Source organism: Brachyistius frenatus, unplaced genomic scaffold (assembly GCF_029030835.1).
Source record: "Brachyistius frenatus isolate BFR_SWC_R1_liver_20210118 unplaced genomic scaffold, ASM2903083v1 Contig_76, whole genome shotgun sequence".
NCBI classification, from domain to species: domain Eukaryota; kingdom Metazoa; phylum Chordata; class Actinopteri; family Embiotocidae; genus Brachyistius; species Brachyistius frenatus.
In genome coordinates this window covers 243,682-269,928 of record NW_027210675.1, presented here as the reverse complement: position 1 = coordinate 269,928, position 26,247 = coordinate 243,682, and the positions used below count along the sequence as shown (strand labels likewise).

General features: G+C 40.8%; 2 protein-coding genes across 4 annotated transcripts; both read left to right on the top strand.

The window, feature by feature from the left end:
• The first annotated feature begins 978 nt into the window (after positions 1-978).
• acot20 (acyl-CoA thioesterase 20) lies at positions 979-6,466 on the top strand. Of its 3 annotated transcripts, none has more exons than XM_069708609.1 (5): positions 1,017-1,054; positions 1,419-1,484; positions 2,549-3,073; positions 3,187-3,389; positions 4,721-6,466. In XM_069708609.1, exons 3-5 carry the CDS (start codon positions 2,617-2,619, stop codon positions 5,309-5,311), a joined length of 1,251 nt encoding a protein of 416 aa, XP_069564710.1. In that variant the 5' UTR covers positions 1,017-1,054; positions 1,419-1,484; positions 2,549-2,616; the 3' UTR covers positions 5,312-6,466. The 3 variants fall into 3 exon arrangements, with proteins under 3 accessions (XP_069564711.1, XP_069564710.1, XP_069564709.1); XM_069708608.1 differs by having other exon boundaries at positions 1,034-1,282; XM_069708610.1 differs by lacking the exon at positions 1,419-1,484 and having other exon boundaries at positions 979-1,054.
• A 1,151-nt stretch (positions 6,467-7,617) lies between these two features.
• gpr176 (G protein-coupled receptor 176) lies at positions 7,618-21,364 on the top strand. The gene is made up of 3 exons (XM_069708611.1): positions 7,618-8,524; positions 16,144-16,396; positions 19,243-21,364. The coding sequence occupies exons 1-3, from the start codon at positions 8,299-8,301 to the stop codon at positions 20,477-20,479; spliced, it is 1,716 nt and encodes a 571-aa protein (XP_069564712.1). The 5' UTR covers positions 7,618-8,298; the 3' UTR covers positions 20,480-21,364.
• The last annotated feature ends 4,883 nt before the right edge of the window (positions 21,365-26,247 follow it).

Genomic DNA, 26,247 nt, shown 5'->3' with positions numbered 1-26,247 from the left:
CCATCATGAAACAATGTCCAATAAGAGATCATTATTTTTGAAAACCATATATTTGTTCAGGCTGTATGTTTACAAGTTTGTTGTTTCTGCTTAGTTGTTAAGTCCACTTTTTCATTTTCACTTTACATCTGGCTCACTGTTTTCCGCTTATACCCCCCTGCTGTCTATTGAAGATTTATTTCCTCATTTAAAAGCCATCTTTGTGATAGCAAAGGATTTAAAATCCTAGCACCTGCCAGCCACTGTTTGATAGGATAAAACTCCAGCATTACACCTTGACATGTCATTGAGACCTGTAAAGATTATCTGAGATGACACCTGCATGATGAACCAATTGTCTCATTAAAATGAAAATATATGCAGTAAGTTGGTCCAACATCTAATCAGATCATCTCCTCCGTAGGGAAATACATGCAATGTAAATGAGTTTCATATCATGTGCTGTCCTCGTCTTGTTGTGGTCGGTATGATAAGACTGGGACATGTAGGTTACACTGTGTTAGGTGATTAAAAATTGCATGTTACTCCTGTGCAGACAGGAGGACTGAACTAACCTTTCAGGCCTTTCTATTGTTATTACATCAAGCTAATGCTGGCATCTAGTGGTTGCATTGCCTTTCTACCTACATATTTTGGTTTCTGACATGAACATATCTGCTGGCAAATAAATAATTGTTAATAATGAAGATAAAATATATGTTTAAAAAAAAATTATTATTATTTCTTTTATGTTAGAAAATAGCCAAATTAAATGATCTCGCTGCGTTAACCTCCGAAAATCTGGAGGGTTACACAGAAAAGGGGGGAAACCCCGTTTAAACTTCTTTATCATTTAAATTTTAATACACACAATGAATAAATATTGACATTCACCCTTTCAAGTGTGAGAGGAAATTACACAATCATAAGACAACATAAGCGGCTCATCCCAAAAACCGGACTCCCCCACCCCTCCTTCGGGAAAGTGGTTGCGCCCGGTTGCTTCCTCCTCGGTGATTGCGGCTTCCGTTGTGACGTCGTGTTTGTACACAAGTTAATGCTGGGAAGTTAACAGGTACGCTTGGCCAGGAGACAGTATGCATAGCTTTAAATGTTGAAATTTGCACCATGGCCGAATTATGATTCACTCCACTCGTTCGTTGTTGTTTTTTTTTCAAAACAAAAATGGGAAAGAAAAACAAAACCACAGTTAAGATAAAAAAAACAAAAAAACAAACAGAGCTAATATGAAACCACAACAGCTGAAGGAGTCGAGGCTTCATGGGAACTTGGCTTTTGTGTTGTGGGTGCCAGTTAACTAGCTCTTATTCTGGTTGTTGTTTTTTTAATCCGGGGAATAGTGCACTGTGTGATTTGACCCTTCACCCAGTTAAACCGTGTCCTGTCCTTCTGTCCTTGAATGCACTCTGCTGCATTAGTTGGAGACCCTCACAGCATTTCTTCTTAATCCCGTGCTGTCATGAGCGGACCAAAGCGTGCCAAACGTAGGTAGACCGATCACCTTTACTTTTAACATGTGACTTGTCTTTTCTGGGTGAAAGGTTCATTCAGTCGTACGCATGGGGATGTCTATTTAGATACATGCCATTATCTTGTCATCGCTATATTTGCCCATATATTGCACTTTAACAAGCTTTATTATAGTAATGTTTGTGTACGCACCTTGCTGTCTCATTGAATATGTGCTGTTTTTGTTAAATAATATGATGGGCTGTTTGAGTATTTCAATTTATTTTTCTGTTTTATTTGACAATAAGCTAATGTAGATATAATGGTGCTTACCTAAGCAATACTGAATATGCAGATACAGATAAAAGAATATACATATACAGACTTACTGAATCTCATTTGCAAAATCAAATAATTGTTCAAATGCTTCATTCAGAAGAAGATTGTTAAATCTTGTGAAAGTCCACATAGCGAATCACATATCATCAAGTTTGATTGTTGTGGGGCTGATTTCCAACATTGACGAGAGAGCCGTGCAGAGGTGAAGCGGCTGGACTTCTAGTGAAAGAACAACAGTCTTTCTCTCCAAACATCAGCAACACAAAAGGGGTGATTGTGGACTTCACACCCCCGTGAACATCAGGTGGTCCAGCAGTGAGGAGGGAGCCCGGCTTCAGGTCTCCCAGTCAACTCTTTCTGAACACCTCGTTCTTTGTGAAAAGGGCACTGTACCTCCGGAGAGGACGGCGGAGGACCGGTATTCACACACCCATTCTCAAATGCTTCTGCAGAAGCATTATAAAGAGCATCCTGACCTTAGACAGAAAAGCACTGCAGCAGGTAGTTATGACTGTCCAGCACATCACTGGGTGAAGTTTTGCTGCCATCGAGGACATCTTCACCGAATGGTGTGTATGGAAGACCTGCAGGATCAGGAAGGATCCCTCACACGGACTGTTTCAGTAATGATATTTTAATAAAAGACAAGAAACACAACTTCTCCTTTGATAGCACTCAGAGGTGTGTTTGTGTGTGTGTGTGTGTGTGTCTCTCTGTGCAAAAGCTGTGACATTCATTTAATTCCTGATCTCCTCCACAGATGCAGTGACGTCAGAGCTGTGCCCTCAGTACTAAAGTAAAGGCCATCCAAACCCTTGAACAACTGAAATGGCTTACTCACAGGTCCGCCTGAAAATCCTCCCCAGCGTTCGTTGCCTCTTTGATAAACTGGTCCAGGTAAAGGTTGAAGGACTGGCTGCTCACAAAGCCGTGGAGCTGAGGTCCAAAGTGGTTGACGACAGAGGGATGGTTTTCAAAGCCTCTGCCTTGTACACCGCGGACGAGACCGGCCGGGTGGATGTCAGCCGCGCGCCCTCTCTGGGAGGAAGCTACACCGGCGTGGAGCCCATGGGTTTGTTCTGGGCCCTGGCGCCAGAAACGCCCCACAATAAACTCCTGAAGAAGAACGTGCTCAGCCCAACACTGGTGGAGTTACAAGCCCTGAATAAGGAAACCGGTGAGCTCTTAGCATCTGAAACCAACGAGAGGGGATACATGACGGAGGGGATGAAGAGGATACCTGTGCAGGAGGGCAAAATACGAGGGGTCCTCTTCATACCACCAGGTGAGCTTCTCTGGAGTTGAGAAGGATAAATACATATTAGACCACGGTCGGTATTTAACTCGCACTTCTTTCCACTGCTCTTTGCTTTCTTGTTTTTTTTTTTTCTTCTTCAGGAGACGGTCCATTCCCAGGAATTGTGGATCTGTACCTTTTTGGTGGAGGTCTTACTGAACCCAGAGCCAGCCTCTTGGCAAGTAAAGGTTTTGTGGTTCTGGCACTGGCCTATCAGCGTTACCAGGATTTACCAAAAAACCCCGCAAACTTGGATTTGGAGTACTTTGAAGAGGCTGTAACTTATCTGAGGAGACGAGCAGAGGTGAGGATTAACGATTAAAACACATTTATTTTATAATCTCCAAATCTAAATTTGTATTCCTCTCATATACCGTTGACTGTTTTTAATTATTGTGAATATTGTAAAAACACATTTCAAACATGAAGAAAGAATGCATGAGATGTAGTACAGACCTGTAGTTTGTATTTGTTGAGCCAGTGTTGCCATCTACTGGCTGTTTTCAGATGTCACAACAATGCAATGGATTTGTGACAAACTTAAAGTCCTTTACAGATCTTGCATATTAAAGATAATTTTACAGCTGAAATGATTAGTTGATCAGTTGATCCTCTTCCTGTGAAAATGTTCTGCTTGTACTAATTTTATATAAAAAAATATATTCAATATTCAAGTTTTGGACTTTTGGTCATGCAGAGTAAGTGAATTAAAAATTTAGTTATAAGAATTTTCCAGACATTTTTCAGTTTTTTTTTTTTTAACCCTTTTGTGTTTAAGCTTGAGTTTATTTATTTATCAACTTATATTTCATCACATCTGACGACGTATAGTCCATACTGTGAGTATTGGGACATCTACAAATTTAGTTTTTCAACTCGCTGCTTCTGCATTTTCACTTTGAGTGCCAACCGTGATGGAGATTTACACCTGTTAACACATTGCCTAAAGCAATTAGGCAGATATACATGAAGGCAAACTAAATTATATTCAACATTTTGTCAAAAATCTTTTGCATGGACATCAGAGGACATCTGACTCTTCCCTGGTTGTGCTTGTCCGGTCCGTCACTGCAGACAAGTTAACCTCTTGCCTGCCGTCGGTCTTTCATCCTTTACTCTGGTCTGAGATCAGCTGATTGACTCGGCCAGTCGAGGATACTTGTTCTCTTTACTCTGAAAATCTCTTTGGTTGTTTTGGCTGTGTGTGTTTGGATCATGCAGAATGATAATGTGGTCTAATGAGATCCCGTTACTACCGTCAGCGGTGAAATCATCAATTAATACCAGTGTGCCAGTTCCATTGGCAGCCAAACATGCCCAAGCCATAACAGAACCCCCGGCATGTTTGGCAGATGAAGTGCTGTGATTTTGGATCATTAGCTGGTCCTTTTCTCTCTCTCTCTCTCTCTCTCTCTCTCTCTCTCTCTCTCTCTCTCTCTCTCTCTCTCTCTCTCTCAACAGCTCTCTCAATAGCAAAGGTTTTCCAATTAAAGCTGAGACTTGGCACTTCAGCATCCATTAACTGATGTTAATTGAAGTGACCGTCCATGTACTTGCAGTCAAGAGTGAATAAGCAGAGCTACACCTGTTTCAGAAAAGGAAATCTAAATATAAACCTAATAATTCTGTATGCAGGTAAAAGGTCCCAGGGTCGGCATCATATCCATCTCTCATAGCGGTGGTTTGGCCATGGCGATGTCATCTTTTCTCTCTGGGATCTCAGCAACCGTCTGTATCAACGCCTGCAATGCAAATACAGTGATTCCTCTCCACTACAAAGACATTGTGATACCTCCACTTCCCTATGTCATAAAGAACGTCAAATTCACAGACTCTGGGCTTCTGGATATCCGCGACGTCTTGACAGACCCATCCTTGGAGACAAACAAGCCGTCTTTGATGCCAATCGAACGCGCCAGCTGCCAGTTCCTGTTTGCTGCTTCTGAAGACGACCACAACTGGAACAGCGCTTTATTCGCCGAGCAGGCTGCCGCGACGCTGAGAAATCACGGCAAAGCATCGTTCCAGCTGGTCACTTATCCGAAAGCCGGACACTTTCTGGAGGCCCCTCACACGCCTTATTGTGCGTCCGGGATTCATGCGGCCATAGAGAGCGCTGTGCTGTTTGGTGGCGAGCCAAAAGCCCATGTTGAGGCCCAGCTGGACCTGTGGGATCGAGTCCAGGAGTTCTTCAAGAGCCACTTGGACAGCAAGAGCACTTTTTAGCAGCCGATTCTGTATCAAGTCGATCAAGAATCCCTGAATGGTTGTTTGTAGTGATGCTCAACAGTGCCAGTAGCTTTCCGTTTTTGGACTTTTGTAGACCTGAAACTAACTCGTCACTCCTCAGTTCCAACCAGTGACGTTTGTCAACGGCCTTGAGTTCGGATTTTGTCTGGGCCATCTTGCTAGTCCCGTACGGTTCGAAGCCGGAAGTGACCATATTTGGACGAGCTGGGGGAGGGGGGAGCGAGCGGTGGATCTGACTTGATCTGATTGGAAAGCCAGCGATACTAGGTTCCGCCCACCAATAGCCCTAACCTCATTGGACCACGGGCATGTCAATCAAACAGACACGCCCCCAAAACCAAATCTTTTTCAAGCTTCTTTTCTAATTAACGATGGAATGATTTTCAGATGGACCGCCAGAAAACTAATAAGAAGAGGAGACTTTAGCTAACAACACACACAGAGATAACTTGTGGAGAAATGTATTGACTGTTTAAAAAAGAAGTTGAATGGGAGTCTATGACACAAAAGTATCTATTCCCAGCAGGTGACTTGAGAAGAGATGTCATCCTCCTTGTTAGTAAAATGAATAAAACACATATGCCTTGTTAACCTGCCATCCTTGCGGAGAGTCCACCGGCTCTGACTGAATCACTGATCCTTTGACTGACTGGAGTTTCTGCAACTTAGATCTATATCACTGACCGTGGCTCTGAAATATCAGGAGCCTGTTTGAGCACGTTCTCCTGTGCTGTGTATTGATGAATCCAGTTGTATTGATAAATGCTCAGGCAATAACAGGCAGTGCTGCTAATGTTGCTGTCTTATTTAAGTATTCCTTAAAAGCAGGAGGCAGTCAGCCTTCATTATTGGTGTTTATTACTTGTTTTCTTTCCTTCATTAACATGACAAACTGCTGTGAAACTGACCTGTTTCACAGTACATGGAGTGATATGTTGTGTGGTTGGAAATGATAATAGCAACAAGCTACCTGAAGCTTTCAGAACTCTTTAACACTTCTTGCCTAAATGTTAAATGCACTATTGTCATTTCAAATTCCCAGTATTGGAAATAAATGTTGAATTGTTTTGCTTGTGATTGTATGAAGGCTTCGTAATCAGTCAGTTTGATATTTTAATGACTTTTAATGATGCGTGCTATCACGTTTTAATCTTACAGTATATTGCATTTTTAATAGTGTTCTATATAAATAAATAATTTCAAGAAAACGGAACTTAAAAATTTGCAAAATTAGTCATCGAATCAAATTCAGCATATACTAGTCCATTTTTTTTATTTTTTTTTATAAAAGCAGTCATTTCAGAATGTAAATTATCATTTGTGCAAATGATGTACCGCCGTTCTACAGTCGCCTCAAGTTTCTTTCACACAATGAGAGATATGTGTTGTCATAGTGTGAAACAGATTTGACAGAGAGAGTACTGCGATGGCACAAAAGCAAATATTTTAAATAATTGTAATCCCATCATGGCATTTTTTTATTCCAATGTTAAAGTTAAAAACTTTAAAATTTTACATGAAGGGCTTTTGCTTGTTTCAAAGGGTTAGTGAATTGACTTTGATGAAATAAGCTGGTCTCTCAGGGATTTTATTATAACAGTGCAGCCTGCATCAAAGAAGGGACTCTGTGAAGCAAGAGACAAACATTCAGAAATGTGTTCCTCGGTGCAGAGTCTGGCGTGGACATGCATGACATCTTCTAAGATCAAACAATGGAGGAACAGACCACAAATTTCTCAGAATAATTGTCTAATAAGATGTCCAATGTATAATATTTGCAAAAATATTTGCTTGAAATGGAAACACAAGAGTGTTTTCACACGATTAAGCTTTTTGAACCTCTATTTCATCATGTTTTCTGAATGAAAGGAGGTCTGTTATCAGTTAAAACATTAAGTGAACCATAAAATGTTGTGTACTACAGAGGTATGACCTCTCCTTTGGTATTTTCAGCAAACCAAAGAGGAATGTCACAAGCTCCTGAGAGAACAGCCTGAACAAGACAACAGCAGCAGTGTGAGGTAAAATGAATTCACCCACCTTTATAATTGTGATCATTTAACCACCTATTTGACCAATATAAAGATGAATAGTGAGCTACTAAGCATGCTTTTTAAGGTGATATACAGTAAAGTAAGACTTACTTTAAATAAAACGCTGTTGTCTTTTTAGGTGATGACATTTTATAAGGACATTTGTCCATCTACATTTACCTTTATTTATCAGCATGTATTTTGGCCCCGCTCCTTTTTCCTCCATGCTTCTTGTCATTCACAAGATTCAGTGGAGTTTCTTGGCGCTAGAAGAAGAGGAGGGGCTCTCTTCCTCAGTCTTGCACCTCACGCTGTGAAATATTCAGCTGCAGACTCCCCACACCATCCGGTCTACCAATAAACAGCCTCTGACAGTGCGATTGGCAGAAGCAGCAAGCAGGAGTAACAGCCTGGCAGCCCACAATATATTTTTTTTCTGGACGGCGAGAGGTGATGGTCCTGTGTTCTCGGGTGCTGCAGGCTTCCTTCCCGGAGTGGACCCTTCGCAGCCCGGTGTGGTTTCAGGAGCGCCGGGAGTCAAGAGAGTAGGAAGCATCCATCCAGCCACGCTGCGCATGGATTTCACTGACTGATTTCTGCCATGCAACCGCATTGGGAAATTATTGGGCATTCATCCTGGGCTGGCCATTTCCGTCTACTTTGATATGTGTTCATTTGACCATGTTTTTCCCCTTAATCTATCAGACATTCACTGAGAGATCATCTCATTGCTTTCAGCATTGCCTGCATGTGTCCGCCCTGCATCATCTCCTCTGCAACATAAGCGGTGATATTTTTTTTCTTAAACAAAAATCGTCTCCACAAGCAGAGCAGTAGGTCAGAAATGCCTCTTAGGTGCTGGCTGCTGATGTCCTGTCAGCTCTCCTAAAAAAAAAAAAAAAACATCTGTGATCTCGGGGGCGAAGCGACATGGACGGGAGCAGGGCAGCCACGGTGGGGGACGGCGCGGTGAATTTCACAGCAGCCCACCTCTGGCTGGATCTCCTAAACGCCTCGAGCTCGTCCACCCGGTGGGACAGCAGCCCGGCCGCCGGGGGCACCGGGCCGGACGAGCACCAGCGCCTCGTGCGAGAGCAAGCCTACCGGGACTTCACCACCACCATCCAAGTCTTCATCCTCATAGGTTCGCTGCTCGGTGAGTCTGTTCACACACACGATCACACTAATAATAGGCAGTAACATTTTCTCATTTTCAGTTCTCCATTTAATTATTGCACTTTTTAAAATATTTTTTTAAACTGATTGATTAGAGCAGTTTTCCAAACGCTGCAACAGTTTGCAGTTAAATCTGGGCCATGGGTTTTTTTATGGGGGCATCTTCAGTGCCAGAATAATCTAAATATCTGAGGAGATTTGCGACAACAAACAAGTGGCATCGATCCCAAAAATGACTTTGTGGGAGAAGGAATAAGGTGACTTCTCCTTGAGGCCAAATCATCAGTGCCTTGAGACCTTTTCCGATATTAACCCAATGCATACTGGTTTGTTTTTCTTACACATAAAAGACAAAACAAGTTTATAGGGACTCAATTTTAGGGACTGAAAGATTTTAAAGTTACACTAATAAAAGCAAAACTGCTCCATCAATTTCACTGGTATTCCCCATTTGAACCATCAGTCACTGGGGACACTAAGCAGCTCCCTGCTGCTGTTAATTAGTGTTAATTAACATCAGTAATCAATTTACATTTTACATGCATACATACAAATGCCAAGATGTCACATCCTCCAACACTTAACGGGTAAACGTGTCACTGTATCCGGTCATGTCCACACATTTCTGGACTTTACATGACATGTGGAAAGCATGAAGGTATTTTATAATATTTGAGTATATATGCTGTTCATTACTCAAAGTGTGTTTCCAAGCAAGAGATTGTTGCTTCTTCTTCAGAATTATGTGCCTGTGAGTTCTGACTTTGTTTTGTGTTCAGATATTACTACCTTGAATATTAGATATTAAACAGAGTTACATTGATCATATATAAGTTACGTTGTGAAATCAAACCGGGAAAACTTAAAATACATTAAAAAAAATTTAAAAAAAACAAAACATCAACTCTGGCATAATTTGGCATTTGTAGTTTGGCAACACAAAGAGGAACTGGCCCTCTGCTGGTATGGGCTGTGGTTGTAAAATTGACAGATGTTCGCTGCATATTCCACCATGAAACCAGCCAATAGTAGTGCCTATTTTCCATACACATTTTTAAGCTGAGTCTGTGCTGGCTCTGTGACATCCAACTCCAACTCCCGCTGCTGCTGCTGCTGCTGATGATGATGATGATGATGATGGAAGTGAGGAAGGAGCTGCACTAACACATCACCCTCACACGGTCCTGGCTCTGACATCCCATCCATCACATCAGCAGCCAGAAAAACATAATCCTCCTGCCTAAAAACGAGCGCCGCAAATGAATGTGATATTTGTCACGAATGTGGCTGTGACATCCTGTTTCCCCACAGCAGAAAAACACACTCAGCTACGATTGCTAATGTTGTTTGGAAAGGTATGGACTCAGTGAGAGGCTGGACTTCTTGCAGCATGTACACATAGTTCAGCAAAGATGGAACGTGGTGCAATTGACACCAAAACTGGCAAAACAAAAAGACCAACTGACTATTGCTTGGACTCAATACTTCCTCTCGTTGTGTCATGAATGTGGCAGCATCAGTGGAGCATGGCAGGAATGGCTGAAAACTGGCTGAAAAAATGAAAATGCAGATAGATATTTTTTTTCTCTGTTGTGCAGTCTGGTGTGGAACAGATGCATCAATGAATCACGACGTTAAGACCACGAAGTAAATAACATGGGTTATCTCATAATAACGTCACATGTCATGGTCATAGTCAGTTAACGGTTAGTTTTTGTAGTCAACATATTGGATGTAACAAATGGGCAGGTGTAAAAACCTGAGCGACTTGTGCTCAGTGCTAATCTCATCCACTGTTCAGACTTTCTAACATCCAGAATTTAAGGTATACAGTATTGCCTTGCTGCGAGATACCACAGGGCTCCTTTAGAAGTCTCGTAGAGTTCACGCCTCGGGAGGGTCAGGACTGTTTCGGCGACACAACTTTAAGAGCAGAAGTGGTCATAATGTTTTAGTGACTAACACATCTATTATCTTTTTTCAAATAACCCCATCTATATGAAGCCAAAAGTGTAAACTAAATGCACATTTACTCTTTATAAAGATAGATAGTGTTAGAAAAATTACTCAGAGGCTTGGTTCAAAATCAAACACATCGGACATTTATTCTCGCAAGAAGGAGCAAATACATGCCACCCTCAAAGAGAGGTGTCCAGCCACAATGCAAACAAGAGGAAGAGACAAATCTTTTTTCCCATCAGATAGATAGATAGATAGATAGATAGATAGATAGATAGATAGATAGATAGATAGATAGATAGATAGATAGATAGATAGATAGATAGATAGATAGATAGATTCTTTATTAATCCCACAAGGGGAAAAATAAATGATGCTTCTCGGCCCAACTGATAAAGTACAAACATATTAGGTGTACAAATATTAAGAATTTAAATAATAACAATGAATATCCTATGCTAATTCAAAAATTGGTTTAAGTTAGAAGATAAGAGTGACTGTTTCCAATAACTGTTGATTATAGAAAGCAGCAGTATTGTCACAGAAAAAATATATAGATAAATCACTTCAAATATCTGAATCAATTTTAGGATCAATTACGATTGTGCCACTCAAGGCTGATTGGATCAACTTCATTATCAAGCACCTTTGAATATGTATTTCAAATAACCAAGACAATAAAACAATGATGGCGGTCCCAGAGGGCTTTCTTTGAGGTTTGGATTTTCATAAACATGTGTCCTCCCTTTTTAAGCCTCTTTTTTAGTTATATCAAAAAGGTTTTTTTTTTTTTATGCTGTGATAAAAGCTGGGCTGCATCTTTTTTGATATTCAGACAGCAATTATCATCAAGGATGAACAACATATGTTGGTTGCAGCATGTAGGCACTTCTGTTGTCCTGATGGGGGTGTCATTTAATTTCTGTCTCCAAAGGAAAACCTGTGAAGTGCAAGAAAAATGCAATTTTCCTTAGAGGGAAAAGCGAGGCATCCAAATCATTAACACACCTTTAGTAAAGGCCAACAGGGTTCTTCTATATCTCCATGAATGTACGATACATTAACATTCATCTGTTAGCGAAGCATTTATGTTTGTTAAATACATTTTAATGTCTTTAGCCTTCCTTCTTTGTATGACGGCGAGAGCGGCAGAGGTGAAGACCGACTGTGACCTCATGTTATTCAAACTGCACATTCACATGAAAAGTCTCACTGTGGCAACAACCAGCGCTCATTAAAGTCTGCCAGCGATGTAAGTGCTTTGCAGTCTTGTTGCTAGTATATGCACTTTGTGTTGGTGTTAACAGCACTCAATGCTTCTCAGCTTTTATCTCCCGAGTTCTCTTGAGGTTGTAAAGAAATAACCTTATTTCACCTCAGACCATGCTATTTACTTTGAACAAAATATTCCAACCCAAAGCTCCATGTGTTTTATGGTTACACCTTGCAAAAACATATTGTAGGTGTGTTCATGGATGTATTTGGTAACTTTGTGATCTCCAATAGGATTTAAAATAATATCACGTGGGTATTATGTTCAACTGCAATGCATTAATATGCAATAATTCCCTGTTGTGGATCAGTGACATTTTAAAGGTTATCCATGCTAGTGTCCTTCCCTATGAAAAGTGAATATCATAATTATAAAACCAAAGCTCGTGTGGGTTATGCAACGTTTAGATTATTTATTTGAGCGCTTGTTTCCAAATTAAATGAATTGAGTGATTGAAGATTGAAATTCTTTTCCATCTGAGTATTTGGGACCTCAATATAAAACCCATATTTATGACATTAACAGCCAGCTGATTGGCCGATTCACCGATCTGTTAAGCTGATTTGTTGGTCAGTAACACTTGAAGGGAACAGTTATACAATTTAAGGCAATATTTTGGTCACATCCAATTGTCACATCCAATTGTACAAGATGATTAGCATAGCTTGGCATAGATACTTGTTGCAGGGGGAAATTGCTCGGTCGTTCTCTCCAAATACACCTAGAACCTCACTGATTAACATATTTCATCTTGTTTGTTTACTCCAGATATAAATAGAAGTGTGACAACGTCACATGTGGTAGCATTATGCTTGAAAAAAACAAAACATTGTAAAACCTTTTCTCACACACTGTATGTCGGTCAACCTATTTTACAAAGACACATTGAAGTTTGTTTGACAGTTATCCACTTTTACGCAGATCAGAGTTTTACTGCAAATCTGATTAATGTGTCACGGTGTGTGTGGTACTGGCTGACATTGCCAGTAGTTGTAATCTCTGTCAAGGAGGATATATGTGCACTAGCTGACTCTCCATTCATTCTTTTCTGCCGGTTAACATTCATAAAATAAGTCTTCCATTGGAACTAAAGTAATTTTAACAGCATCGGGATGCAACTGAAAAGCTGTTATGTGTGTTAATGATGTTTCACACGTTGAATTTGACCAGCACCTGCGTTTAGACACCTGCATGTGTTTTCTTTTCTGGAGGCCCCGCTGATAACAGCAGCCAATCCCGAGATGACTCAACTTATACTCTGAAGCAGAACAACAAAGCCCTTTTTGACATAGGGTTTTTGTTTTTTTCATGTGGCTACTTGTGGTCAGGCTGCCATTTGTTAAGTGGAAAAAGGAATCGGGTTTAGTGTTTGCTCTTTATCCCCGTTGGTTGCCGTGACTGTGGTTGCCAAGGTGTCCCTCAAGTGCCAGGTGAGGTATTTTAGACACCAAAGGACAGGGAATTTTCGGACTTCAGAAGATTAGAGGCCTGTGTGAAGACACCTATGACACATTTCACTAGTTACTCACAGTTGTGTTTGTGTTCACGATGCACTTTGTCTTGACAAGATCACTCTATGATGCAGGTGGGATTTCCTAGAAAATATAACAAATGTTTTTTTTTTGGTCTATTATCACATCTTGTGTTGGAGCTGCGATCCCACATATAGCACTCGTAGTGCACCTGCTTGGAGGGTGTGACCTCTATTGAAGCTTAGCAATCGACAGTTAGCGTTGGTTTCTGATCATGATGGTGGTCTTTCCCTGCTCAAACATAAACCAAGTGGTGGTTTAGAGAAAAGCAGCCGTATTAGGCTTTTGCGGGCACTCACGGATGTTTAATGATGTTTAAAATGTAAATATGGGTTGTTTGCAAGGCAATAATACTTTAGGGCTTCCTTTTTTGTTCTTCTTCTGAAAAACAGTCTTGTTGCTTAAATGAATATCCACATTAATTACACAGAACATACAATATCAGTATAATCGAATCTGCACATGGAGAAATGAAGACATATTTGCTACGCATTGGCTTTATTGTAACTCAGCATTCGAAAAACAATTCGTTTTTTTGCTGGTGTCCTTATCCAGCGTGAGTCAGCCTCACAGAAAGCAGAAGCGGCGTGTACTTCATTAATTACGGCTACATTAGGGTTTCCCCGAAATTCTACTCCTGTATGCTCTCCCGTAATCCAGTGTGCGATTGAAATCCTGCACAGCTAGTGAAGCACAGTTCTGCTAAAACCACAGTTTTTTTTAGCTCCATCTGAAGCCTCTGAAGACCAAATTCCAACAACAGAAACCCAGAATAACTGATTGTTATATACAACCTTGTTTTTATGGTATAGAGTTTTTATTTCCAGGACTTTTGCATTTAACGTTGTAAACCATAACCACATTTTTTTGTTCCACATCAACTGAGTGTTTCCCTCTGATCAAATGATGCTTTTCTTTTTTCTTTTTTTAACATTTACAAACATTAGAAATAAATGACCTTAAAAAGAAAACACTTTTCTTCACTGCAGAACATCCTGCTCTGTTTCTGATAATGAGAGCACTGCTAACGCTCTATTGTACGGTAATTACTTTTGTAGGGGCAGGTATCACACATGTCCCTTGTGTGACCTGACATCAGTCAGTGTGCCACAGAAGGTATAAAGTTCCCCTTTTAAAACATAATTAGAAATCATTACCATCTCGTCGCTCCAAATTATGGAGACATCTTGGCATTAAAATGCCACTGTTCCCCGCTTGCTCCTGATTGTGTGCTCTCTCACTGGGTTTAGGTTTAATTGAGTTCTTCAGGCTGCAAAGACAATCATTATGCAGCACATAATCAAAATATCTTACAATTGTGCCATGAAAGAACACCATTTAATAATCCTTTTAAAAACAGCTTCGTATGAGGTTTGTTCAGGTAAAGTGGAAGGTCTTTCCTTGAAGAGACACCTGAATGAGCAGCATGTGTTACCATCAGGTCTTTGTCAGTACACACCGTCCTACATTTACAGTTTTCACAGGTTTTTTACCAGAATCTTTTTTTATAAGGAGCAAATCTGTTCAAACTGACTGGGAACTGGATTTTATATTATATCCAAAACTTGTCATTTCCTGCTACAAGGAAACAGTTTTCAATATTAAAGGAGGGTCTGTTGCATTAAGCAGAGAAATACAAGGAGTGTTTGTGCCTACAAATAATTTTCCAAACCTGATTTTTCCATTTTGTAATCTTACTAAGTTTGGATGTTTAAGCCACACTGAACCTGTGCTATTGTGGTTGTTTTGTTTTTCAATGTGGCATAAACTCAAAGCAGTTGGCAGTTTGGCTTTAGCAAGGTAAGGGCTAATGGGTTTAAGCAGTTTATGGGTAAATTTAAGCAGCTTGAAACCAATGCTTTGTTGGCTTTGCTTTCCATCTTACTCCTTGGTCTCTGCAATCTTTGTATTCCTCAAACTATTCAGTCATCGTCCCTGTGCAGGTCATGAAGACTTGACCTTCATATCTGTGTTTAAATGTATTGATCAGAGATCTGGCCAAGTAGCTTGTAAAACTGAGCAAGAACAATACCTTGGAGAACTGGTGCTGTTTCAAAGTGAACAGGGTGGTGTCAAGGCTCTACCTTCTAGTTTGTTATATTCCCTGATTTACTTTTTAATCACTCACCTTGTTTGTCTTGGTTTAATTAATTTACTGCCCTTCTGTGTTTTCCACTTGTGATTATCTACCTCACCCTGATTAGTTTCATCTGTCCCTCGTCGTTCTCCTCTCCCTACAGTATTCAGTCTGTGTGTTCCTTCCTTTTGTTGTCAGTCATTTCATGAACCGTGCTTTTGGTTCCTCTTTTCAGTTCTATGCATGTTGCTGGTTCCTATTTGTGTATTTCGGACCTTGCATCTTGAACCCAACCCCTCGGCGGCTCCTGGTATTTTTGTACACTTGGTTGTAATCTCAGAATTTTGTGAGTAAAGCTTTTAATTTAAACCTCCTTCTGGTTTTATTCTTTTGAAGTTATCCGATGAATAAAAACTATCAATGGCAATATTTTCGGAAGAATCCTCATTTCACTTTTAGTGCCCAAAAACTTTTGCTTCCTTGAAAAGCCTCAAAATACACCAAGAGCAAACATCAGTCTGAACTGCTCTGCCAAGAAAATCCCTTTGGTTATGTGCCATCCTACGAGGTCACCAACACTCTGACCAATAAATAAAACAGTTTCTAGTTGATGTTGCATGTCATCAGTCATGTTCGTGGGTCGTAAACACCACACACAAGATAGAATGAATTCGTTTTTTTCTTCGGTGTGTATCAGAAAACAAACTGTACATCTGATGTTATTCTGACGCTCTTCCCCTCTTTTTTCCTCCCCGCAGGTAATGCCACGGTGTTGTGGTGCACCTGCTGCACGAACGTCTTTAAATCCGTGACCAATCGCTTCATCAAGAACCTGGCGTGCTCGGGTATCTGCGCCGGCCTGGTGTGCGTTCCCTTTGACGTGGCACTCGGAGCGAGCCCTCGCTGCTGCTGGTGGCTTCACACGCTGGTGCTCTGCAAGGCCCTCAAGTTCCTCCACAAGCTCTCCTGCTCCGTCACCGTGCTCAGCTTCAGCGCCATTGCTCTGGACAGGTCTGTTTCTAGAGTAGACAAGGATATTTGTTTTTTTTAGTCATACATAATTGTGTTTGAATGCTTGAAATTAAAATTCACCTCTTACAAAACAGATAACAACCAGAAGAGCCCTCCACCCTCTGACTACAATGAGTGATATTTCTGGGTTTTTTTTGCTCACGGTTCTTCAGCCAGAAGCACTGACTATGAAATATGTGTTTGAAAAAAGGACAATAGGCACCACCTACTCACTTCACTGAATTTGAAAAGACCACTTTGGAGAGGTGGATCATTTAAATTAGTTCTCTGATCAGTTTATTGACACATTGCTCTGCCGTCGGTCTGTAAGTCCCCTTTTCAAAACACTTGGAAGAGCAAGCGCACAAGTAGAGCAGCTTCAAATGAGGGGAGGAGGGGGTAAACCTTAGAAGGTGGTTTTGTTTTGGGTGGGTTTTTTTGTCTAAGAAAAAGTCATTTTCAGTCTCCATCTACACCCCGTGGTGTGGATAAGAGGGGGTGAAGGATTGCAATCGATGGAGTCCCGAGCCTCCCTGCAGCGCTAACTGCTGCAGCCAAACGCCAGCAAGGGCTGCCGCTGCCCACATGAAGTCACACGCTGACTTTTAAAAGTAATGCCTGTCATGTTGTTTCTCATCTGGAAGCTGGGGTCATTTCAACTAAGCATTTTTCATTTTGTGTGTAGCTTATTCAGCCTGAATATGATTAAAATAGCAAATCTGTAGGTGTTTGGACTATCAAACATTTTAAAAAGACAGACATAAAAATTGTATTTATTTGAACCATTTAAGATTTCACATTGTTTCCATTAATAGTCCCATTGAATTTTCTGTAAATTTGATTTTCCCTGGATTATGGCTCTTTATGTTTAAAGCTTTCTCTGCAGTACCAAGTATCTCAGGAGAGAATATGAAACCTTCGATTTACTTTTAAATTGAGTTAATTACCTTTTTGACTAAAAACAGTAAATAAAAATGAATATTGGATGACTGCAGTTACAGGCAAAGCTTTACAAAATATGACTAATGAAGTATCATTCTGCAAAAAAAAAAAAAAAAAAAAATCAAAAACCAAGCAGGACTTTATATCGGAACCACACTGAAGACAGTTTACTGATTATAAATGTGTTTCCATTATATTTTTGACGGCGATTGCAGTCACATCTGGTTTTGTTGCGACCTCGTCTCAGCCATGGTTTCACTGCTTACAAAGATCATGTTGCCTCCATAGCAACTCGTACAGTCAGAATAATATCAAAGCAATGAATTATTTATTCTCTAGGAGGGTAATCAAGGCTGTGGATATAAAGACAGGTTGAGACTGCAGCACGGTTGCAGACTCACGTACGCACACAGTCATACAGTAGCGAGCGAGACCGTCCAGGGAAATCATAACAATAACTCCTTCATGTAGTTTGTTTTGCTTTAATTAAGAGGCAGCAAAAGGATGCGAGATTATCTCCATACTATTATCTATAACGCAGATATCAGGAGATCTCGTTCTGCTGTTTTGGGTGTGAATTTAAAAAGAAAACATCCCACATTATTTTAACCTCTGCAGGAGTTCACACACCACAGATAAATGGAGTGAGAGTTATTTTATCCCAGTCCAATAACAGTGTTAAATATGCATGACTTGATATGAGTGGGGTTGTTATTAGCACATTCAAAGAAGCTACTAAAAATGGCTGATTTGCGTTTAATCTTTGTTTTCTCAACCGATATGTTTTTTTCCCACTCTATATATATATATAAAAAAATACATTAAAAAGTAGCTGTGACGAATTATATAAATAAGTCTTTGTGATACAGTAGCATTATAAATGTGTTAAAAGGCTGCAGGAGGAATTTGGTGTCTACAGATTATATTAATCTTGTTGACTCTTTGTTGGTAATATAATGGATGCATGAATTTTATAACGTCTTTCCAGCAAAACCAGTTGAATGTAATACTGCAGTAAGAGAGGGTTACAACCATAGATCGTATATAAAAGTGGACGTAGCTTCCGGGTCTGAAAAATGAAGCCGATGCGCAAGTGCTTTAAACTGCAATACTTCCGAGTGCCACTAGAGGCTGGCTCCGAAAAACCTTGAACTTCATAGACTCACATTCAACTTCTCTCATGAAATTCTAAGTCAACACATGTACTTAACGAGTTATTTAGTTTTTTCTGGCTAAAGTCGCTCCCTATTATTAGTTTTCTGGTGGTCTATCTGAAAATAATTCTGTCCTTAATTAGAAATAAAGCTTAAAAAAAAGCTGTGTTTTTTGGGGGCGTGTTTGTTTGATTGACAGGGCTGTGGCGCAGTCAAGTTACGGCTATCGGTGGGTGGGACGTAGTATCGTCGAGTTTCCATTTAGAGCGAGTCAGATCCACCGCTCACCCAAATATGGTCACATCCTGCTCCAAAAAACTCAGATCTAGCAGGATTGCGATGACCTATATTGGAACAAGAGGCCTCATTACAGCCTTTCATAGACATAATTACAGTTTTACCTGACTTACTTCATTAGTTTCACACCCATATAGTAGAAACGCATCAGCTTCTGTTATTAATGTTGGTATTTTTAGACACATTCACAGTTAATTTGCACTTTGTTTATTTGCATTTCCATGTGAATCATCTTGGGAGAGATTTTCATGAGCACCATGACTGCATTCATGTAACACTCGAGTCAAACAAAAGGCCTTTTTCACAGCAGAACCAACATGAACAATACCAGATTCTGAAAGTCATTTCAATGCTTTCTATTATTTTTGCAATTCTGCTACTTTCCTACTGTGACATGTTCCAGTTTCCTTCCCACGTATGCAAAGCTGAAATGCGTTTTGTTTTTGTCTGTAGGTACTACTCTGTGCTTTACCCATTGGAGAGGAAAATTTCTGACGCACGATCTCGGGATCTGGTCATCTACATCTGGATCCACGCCACCGTGGCCAGCCTCCCCGTGTTCGCCGTGACCAACGTGACGGATGTGTACGTCACCTCCTCCTGCTCGGACGACCACGCCCGCTCCCTGGGCCACATGGTGTACGTGTTGATCTACAACGTCACCACAGTGATCCTCCCTCTGGCTCTGGTCTTCCTCTTCATGCTGCTGATCCGCAGGGCGCTCAGCGCCAGCCAGAAGAAGAAGGTGATCATCGCGGCGCTGCGGACTCCCCAGAACAGCATCTCCATCCCGTACGTGTCCCAGAGGGAAGCCGAGCTACACGCCACTCTGCTGGCTGTGGTGCTGGCTTTCTCGGCCTGCAGCGCCCCCTACGGTGCCCTGGTGGTTTACCGCACCATCCTGGCAGACACCAAAGAGCTGCCCCTCTCACTGTATCTCACAGCCCTTTGGCTCCCCAAGGTGTCCCTGCTCACCAACCCCCTCTTGTTTCTGACCGTGAACCGCTCAGCGCGTCACAGCTGGCTGGACCTCCTGGCCAGGATTCACAGACGTTACAGCCGCCGTAACGTGGTCAGCACCGGCGGTCTGGACTCTTTAGGGGCAGAAGGGGTGATTGGGGAGCCGGTGGGGCTGGAGACGGCCGGTCGCTCTGGAAGCCAGCTTCTGGAGATGTTTAACATCGGCCAGCAGCAGATCTACAGACCCTCTGAGGAAGAGGAAGAGGAGGAGGATGTGGAGAACGAGATCCCACCTCAAGGATCAGGAAACTGCTCGGGGCCCAAAGAGGACCCAAAGGGCAGGTCAAGACTGGGGAGCCTCCGAGGTGAAGTGGTTACCAAAAAGGACCCTCCACAGGGGACAGGAGGCGGGCTGGTCATCACTAAAGAAGCCCCTCCTTCGATCATAGCGCCGCGGGCGTCTCCAGTCCTCACATGCGCTTATGCCTCTTCGGCACAGGTGGCGCCCGCTACGCCTACGGAAGCCGAGGACTCCCCGCAGTTCGGCTTCGGACCATTTGAGCTGCCGCCTCAGTGGTTACCTGAGACCAGGAACAGCAAAAAGAGGCTGCTGCCGCCGCTGGGTAACACACCAGAGGAGCTGATCCAGACCAAACTGCCGAGGCCGCGGCCCGAACGGCGGATCAGCAGGAACAACAAGGTCAGCACGATTCCCACCGTGGACCCGTGAAGCCTCTGCGGGTCTCTGATCTGCAACACTGCATGCGACTCATTACAGGGTCGGCCTCTTAGATCAGCAAGGCCTCGAAAATATATCGATGTATGCGCGGTTCCTCCTGGTTAATTCAAATCTTGGCACCGCTCTCCGATTTTCAGTTGTAGCCATCGTAGAAGTTCAGGTTTTGTACCCGGATGCACAGAAGCTGGTCACCTGAGGCAGTTTTCGTATCGGAAGAAAGTCAATTTGATATTGAATATTTATAACGTTGAGAAATACGTCTGTTTCTGTCCAACTTCAACAGATCCAGTTTCATCAGTCAAGACTTTACAATAACTACATAATTGAGAGGGTAGATACCTTTTTTTTTTTTTTCAGAATCTCTCTTTGTTGATTAAAGCCGGTAGTTGAAATACCACCCTGGACAAATCCAGTTATCCTAAAGGATGCACTAATACTGGAAAATATATTTCCACAGCAATTAATCACACAAGGATATTGGACCTCCTAACAACAGATTTTGTACAATGGTTCTGCTGTGATTGCACTCTGCACAGGAACACATCTCTCTCGGTCCTTGGTCTCAACCCTTTGTGGGACTGTTTTTTTGTACCCATGTTTGACGGGTTTTACTGATTGTTTTTTGGGATTAACGCACCATTTTGCTGCCATTTTTCTCTCAAGTTCCACTTTTTTGGAGCATTCGGATTTCTTCTAATGTGGTAGATGTCATTGTCATTCGTACTTTACATGTGAGGGGATTTCAGAAGATGAAAATGCAGATGTAGAGTATGCAAATACATGTGGAAAATGTGAAATGATCAGAGGTTTACTGTGTGTTTAGTCTTGTTTTTATGGAACCTAAAGTGCATCGACTGAAAAAAAAAAAAGGAAGAATATTACTGGTTTGTGAAAAATCATCCAGAGATCTTTTAGTCCAACTAGATACATTTGATTGATTTCTCACAGGTCTCCGGAAAATGAATTGCTCATTCAAATGACTGTAAAATAAAGCAAATATGAGCAGAGATACAAATGCACATTTTCTATCAGCAGAAACTCTGTGAAATGAGGTAAAGTTTAAAATTTCTCTGACTGACACTTTTGGCTCTGTCTTCTTTGTGATGCATAATTCAACTGTAGCAGCTTCAGCCCTAACCTTTGGCTGAGGTAAACAGCCGGGCTGCACTTCAAATATTTGTCAAGCCGTAACTCCCCTCGGGGCTACCCACAATCCCTCGCTGTGTCCACAAGAGAATCTGAATCTATGCCGCATCCTGCCCGTGCTGTTATCAGGCAACATTGTGCGGTCAGGCCTGCCTTGAAACAACATCTACTGCGACTACTTCAGAGCAGGAAAGAGATGAATAATATGTTTATCCCGATACGTTTGTTACAGCGGTGACAGTTATTGTTTTATACAGTAGCTGCTGAGGTAGATATAAAGCACTGAATAAAAAAAGGGGGAAGATCTCAAGATTTATTGCAAGGATGCTCAGGCCTTGGCTCATATTTCACACATTGATCTAAAGCTTATTCAAACATCATGACTTTTTACACCTGCAGCTATTATGAGCTTGACAACAGAGATACGGGAAGTAATGATAAAGAGAGGAGTCACAGTAATGATCTTCTGACATTGAAAAGATGGCCGTGAAAAGAAGCGACATTTTACCGGTGAAGGATAAAAAAAACTAATTTCAAGCTTTTTCTTTTGGCAGTGTGCAGGAATCCCAGCCGACAGAGGTTAACAGCCACTATTAAACATCTCTTTGTTAAGGGTCACACAACATTTCTAGGATTAAAAGCCCTCAAAGCTTTTTACTATGACCGACAGCGTCCTACATTGACACAACATTTTCTGCCAAAGTTTGAGCAGTTTAGGCATTTTTACATGAGAAATTTTTTTATTTCTATTTTTGTTCCTCTCCCATGGTTTTCAGGAGGCGGAGCTCAGCTGGAAAAACGTTTGATTCAGTGCACTAATCAGAGGTTTGAGTCAAAAGCTCCATCCCTCCATCCCCCCAAGGTAAATGGCAACTGCAGACTTTAAAAAAAAAAAGTTGAATTCTTCAAAGCGTGTCTATTTCACGCTTTGCCGTAAGACTGGTTTGTGCTCCGGCTTCGGTTCCTCAATGTTTGCTAGCGAACTGTTTGTATCGCTTCATCTAGCCCTACTTCCACCGCCATTGTTGGAAATATGTTTACACACAAATGCTTGACTTCAACGTCATTTCACTTCGTCAACCTGACTGGTCGTTGACTGGTCCGCTGATTGAACCTTCATGCTAACAGGGTTTCCAGCGTGGTTCGAATTACGGAGGCCACTGTGTAATTCGAACCCTGGCTTCCAGACTATAATTACAGTGAAAACTCAAGCTGTGAGAAAAAGGTGGGCGGAGCCAGACTGTGTTTTCTCATCTTCAGCTGACATGGGCAAGATGAAAAATTCAAATGTGGGCAAATAGAAATGGTCATACTTCATGAAACTTCATCATCAAAAGCTCCAGAAAAGATTTTTTTATTTCAAAGTTATCATTGTCTAAATGTTATTTTATCAACAACTATTTTTGCTGTTTTTGTATGTGCTCATTGTTTTGTTGGCATTTCAGCACATAAGCCTCCATTAACATGGACAACTGCACCATGCAGTAAAGTATGCGTAGTTTCTTTTTCCAGTTCCAACTGACTTTTCAGTGAAACCAGGGGCTTTGACAGATTTGGTTGCTGTGACTGATGTGGTTGTCATAGTCTAAATGTAATAAGAGGTCAGCAGCTTACTGCCTACGTAAAAGCTCTGATTTATTCAGGCAGCAGAACAAGTGTTGTTTTTAGGCATTTTTACATCATGTGAACAGAAAAAAAAAAATCAATCTTTTATCAGCTTGAAATCATCTGTCCTCATCTAACTCTGAAAAACCGAAAAAGAAATCAAAATATTTTCAAACGATGGCAAATGAAAGCGTCCGCTATCCAGACCGTAAAACTAGACTTTAATCTTCTTTGCGGTTCATGTAAGAAGGAGCACATGAGGGACTTTTGAGTCACAAAAGCAGGAGAACAAAGTCTGTACTTGTTATCAGCTTTTGGTTTGTTGTAATCTAAGCAGCAATTGTCGTAGGTGGTATTATTTATGCCGTCACTGATGTCGACACTGGTGTTTTTTTTGTTTTTTTTCCTCCCAGTCTCCGTCTCCATGGAAAGTCCACTATGATTATTAAGAGGTGTTATTAAGGAATGCAACCAGAGATATAGACTGAAATTCAAAGAGACATGCATGAATTTGAGCTGAGTTTTACGTTATTCATTTTAAAGCATTACAACTACTTTTAAAACTAGTTTGAAGATTTATTTTTAAGCTGTTTTTGTATATTTAAATAAAAAAAAATACAGGTTTGTTCAGCTTGTGGAAATGCATCACGGCAGACTTGATCCTAATTTTTATTTATTTATTTATTTTATTTTTTTAAAGCTTAAGCATTATGCAAATTTGAAGTGGAATGATTTCACTCTGAGCAGTGATTCCTGTGTTCAAGGAGCTTCTGCATTTGGGTCCAGTTTTGTGACGACCTTCTCCTCATGTTTAAACGTGAAGTATATGAAGTATACTATATGAAGTAGGCTACATATTAGGAACAATTATTCTTATTCTGAGACACAGTTTAACCACAGAAATCCACAGAAGGAAAAAGCATTTAAAGAAACAACAACATGGTATTCACTAAACTACATCAGCACGCTTTACACTGATGCATTCATCCCAACAACTCCTGTTAATTTCAAGATAGAGTTATTTCTCCATGCTGTTACAGATTACTGCTGAAAAAATTGTATTAGTTTTATGAAGAACAAAAACGACTTGCGTTATGTTTGGGCAGAGATCATTGGGTTGGGTTGAAACATCTACATCATCAAGGCTAGTGGACCTTCACCGTCATGGTTACAATAACAAACACATGGTTAAGGTTCAGGGACAATCGTAGTGATGCTTTAGAAAAAAAAAACATGTTGACTATTGGTCGAAAACAAACTCGATTTGAGGCCCAAGGTTTTATTTCTGTCACCGGACTTCCCCTCACTTAACGTAACATCCTGTCTTTAGATGATCGTCATGGGAATCTTGACGTTGTAAGTCTGCGGTTATACTCCAAATCTAATCCAAAATGCATGTGATATTTGACAAATCATTAATTTGACTATTTTCTGATGTCACCTAGGTGGTTAAGATTTGTTAAAGTTTAGGCAACAAAAACAGCTTGAGTGACTTTAAGAAAAGAGCTTTTCAAAAGATATCAACATGGGCTCTTGGTGGGAAACAGGACAAAGACAAAAAGTCTCTTGTGTCAAAGTCTGAGTTGCAGCAACATGAAACTACTTCTGGTTTTTTTTTTCTCCTGACAGACCACATGTTGTTTGTCATGGAGTATGTAGCAGCTCGTTTTGGGCAGTGAAATGAATGACGAAAGCTGTCATTTCTTTGATAAAGACAGCCTCAACTTTTCAAGAACAATGACCTGATTGTAAATACAAGGACTCTATTTTTGGTAGAAACTAGTTCTAACAGAAAAATAAGAGAGCCTGTAAGAAAAACCTTTAACTGCCAGTCAGCTATTCACAGCTTGGCTGACAGAGACCCCTGAACACGACCCAGAAACTTCAATTCAGCAATTCAGCGTGATGAGAACATTTGAATGATAATTGCCTTCCTGCTTGAACCCAAATTAAATCTTAAATCTAGACCTCATCCTTTCTTATCTTACAAAAAAAAAAATCACGATATTATTCACACTTTAATGGGATATATCATGTAGTCCTATCCTTATTCATTCAATTGGAGTCTGTAAGCTAACAGAGAATCACAGAAATAAAAGAGATGTGATTGGTTCATTCAAATGCACAGCAGTAATGATAATTTAATATGCTCCCTCTTATTATGCAGTCGTTAAAGGTTATTTTCATTTGAAAAATGTAAAAAAAAATAAAATAATCAATCACGAAATGGTTGACATAGCCATTACAGGCGCCATGAAAACATTCATTAACAACAAGTCCACTTATTGGACTCTCAAATAGACGCAGCATGAAAAGAGTTTTTAACCTCTTGCTTTTTTTTGGAGCCAATACTACTAATAACTGGAAGCAAAGCCTGATTTAATTAGCCTGGTCGCTAGGCAACAGGTAACCTAGATGCTTCAGAGCAGGTCCTATGGCAGCTCCCCTTTTTTTCTGACTTCAAACGAGAGGCGGGGGCCAGTGCGAATGTCAGGACATATCAAGGACGCGATATACAGCGATAATGTTAATGCTGGGTGACTCAGCGAATGATGGCAGACGGAAGCGAAATCGTTTCAATTCGTTTGACGCAAACTGAGGAAAAGGAACACATCTCCTTGACACGACTGAGTCCCTGAAAATAAACTTCAGTTAACTTCTGAGAAACAAGCTTATCCTGACTTCTATATAAACTGTCAGAATAATATAACACTTACTCAATACCTTTTTTTTCATATTAATACCAGTAATATTAAAAACAAATAATGCACTTAAATGACTTTCAATGTCACTTCACGGTGTCCGATGGGATGTTAATATCAAGGATCAAGTTCAAGTATGGACAGTGACTGATTTTTTTTTTTTTTTTTTTTGCACCTCTTTGGAGTTTCACTTTGAAATTCTTGAGCTAATCATGCTCACAATGACAATACTGACTGCTGACGCTTATAAACAAATATAAAAGTGTGATTGGCTCTGCAGGTTAAGAGTCAGATCTTAAAAGGTCA

Coding starts and splice junctions, on each gene's coding strand:
- acot20 (XM_069708610.1), top strand. CDS start 2,617: ATGGCTTACTCACAGGTCCGCCTGAAAATCCTCCCCAGCGTTCGTTGC. Junction 3,074..3,186: donor GGTCCTCTTCATACCACCAG/GTGAGCTTCTCT, acceptor TTTCTTCTTCAG/GAGACGGTCCATTCCCAGGA. Junction 3,390..4,720: donor ATCTGAGGAGACGAGCAGAG/GTGAGGATTAAC, acceptor TTCTGTATGCAG/GTAAAAGGTCCCAGGGTCGG.
- gpr176 (XM_069708611.1), top strand. CDS start 8,299: ATGGACGGGAGCAGGGCAGCCACGGTGGGGGACGGCGCGGTGAATTTC. Junction 8,525..16,143: donor CCTCATAGGTTCGCTGCTCG/GTGAGTCTGTTC, acceptor TCCTCCCCGCAG/GTAATGCCACGGTGTTGTGG. Junction 16,397..19,242: donor AGCGCCATTGCTCTGGACAG/GTCTGTTTCTAG, acceptor TTTTGTCTGTAG/GTACTACTCTGTGCTTTACC.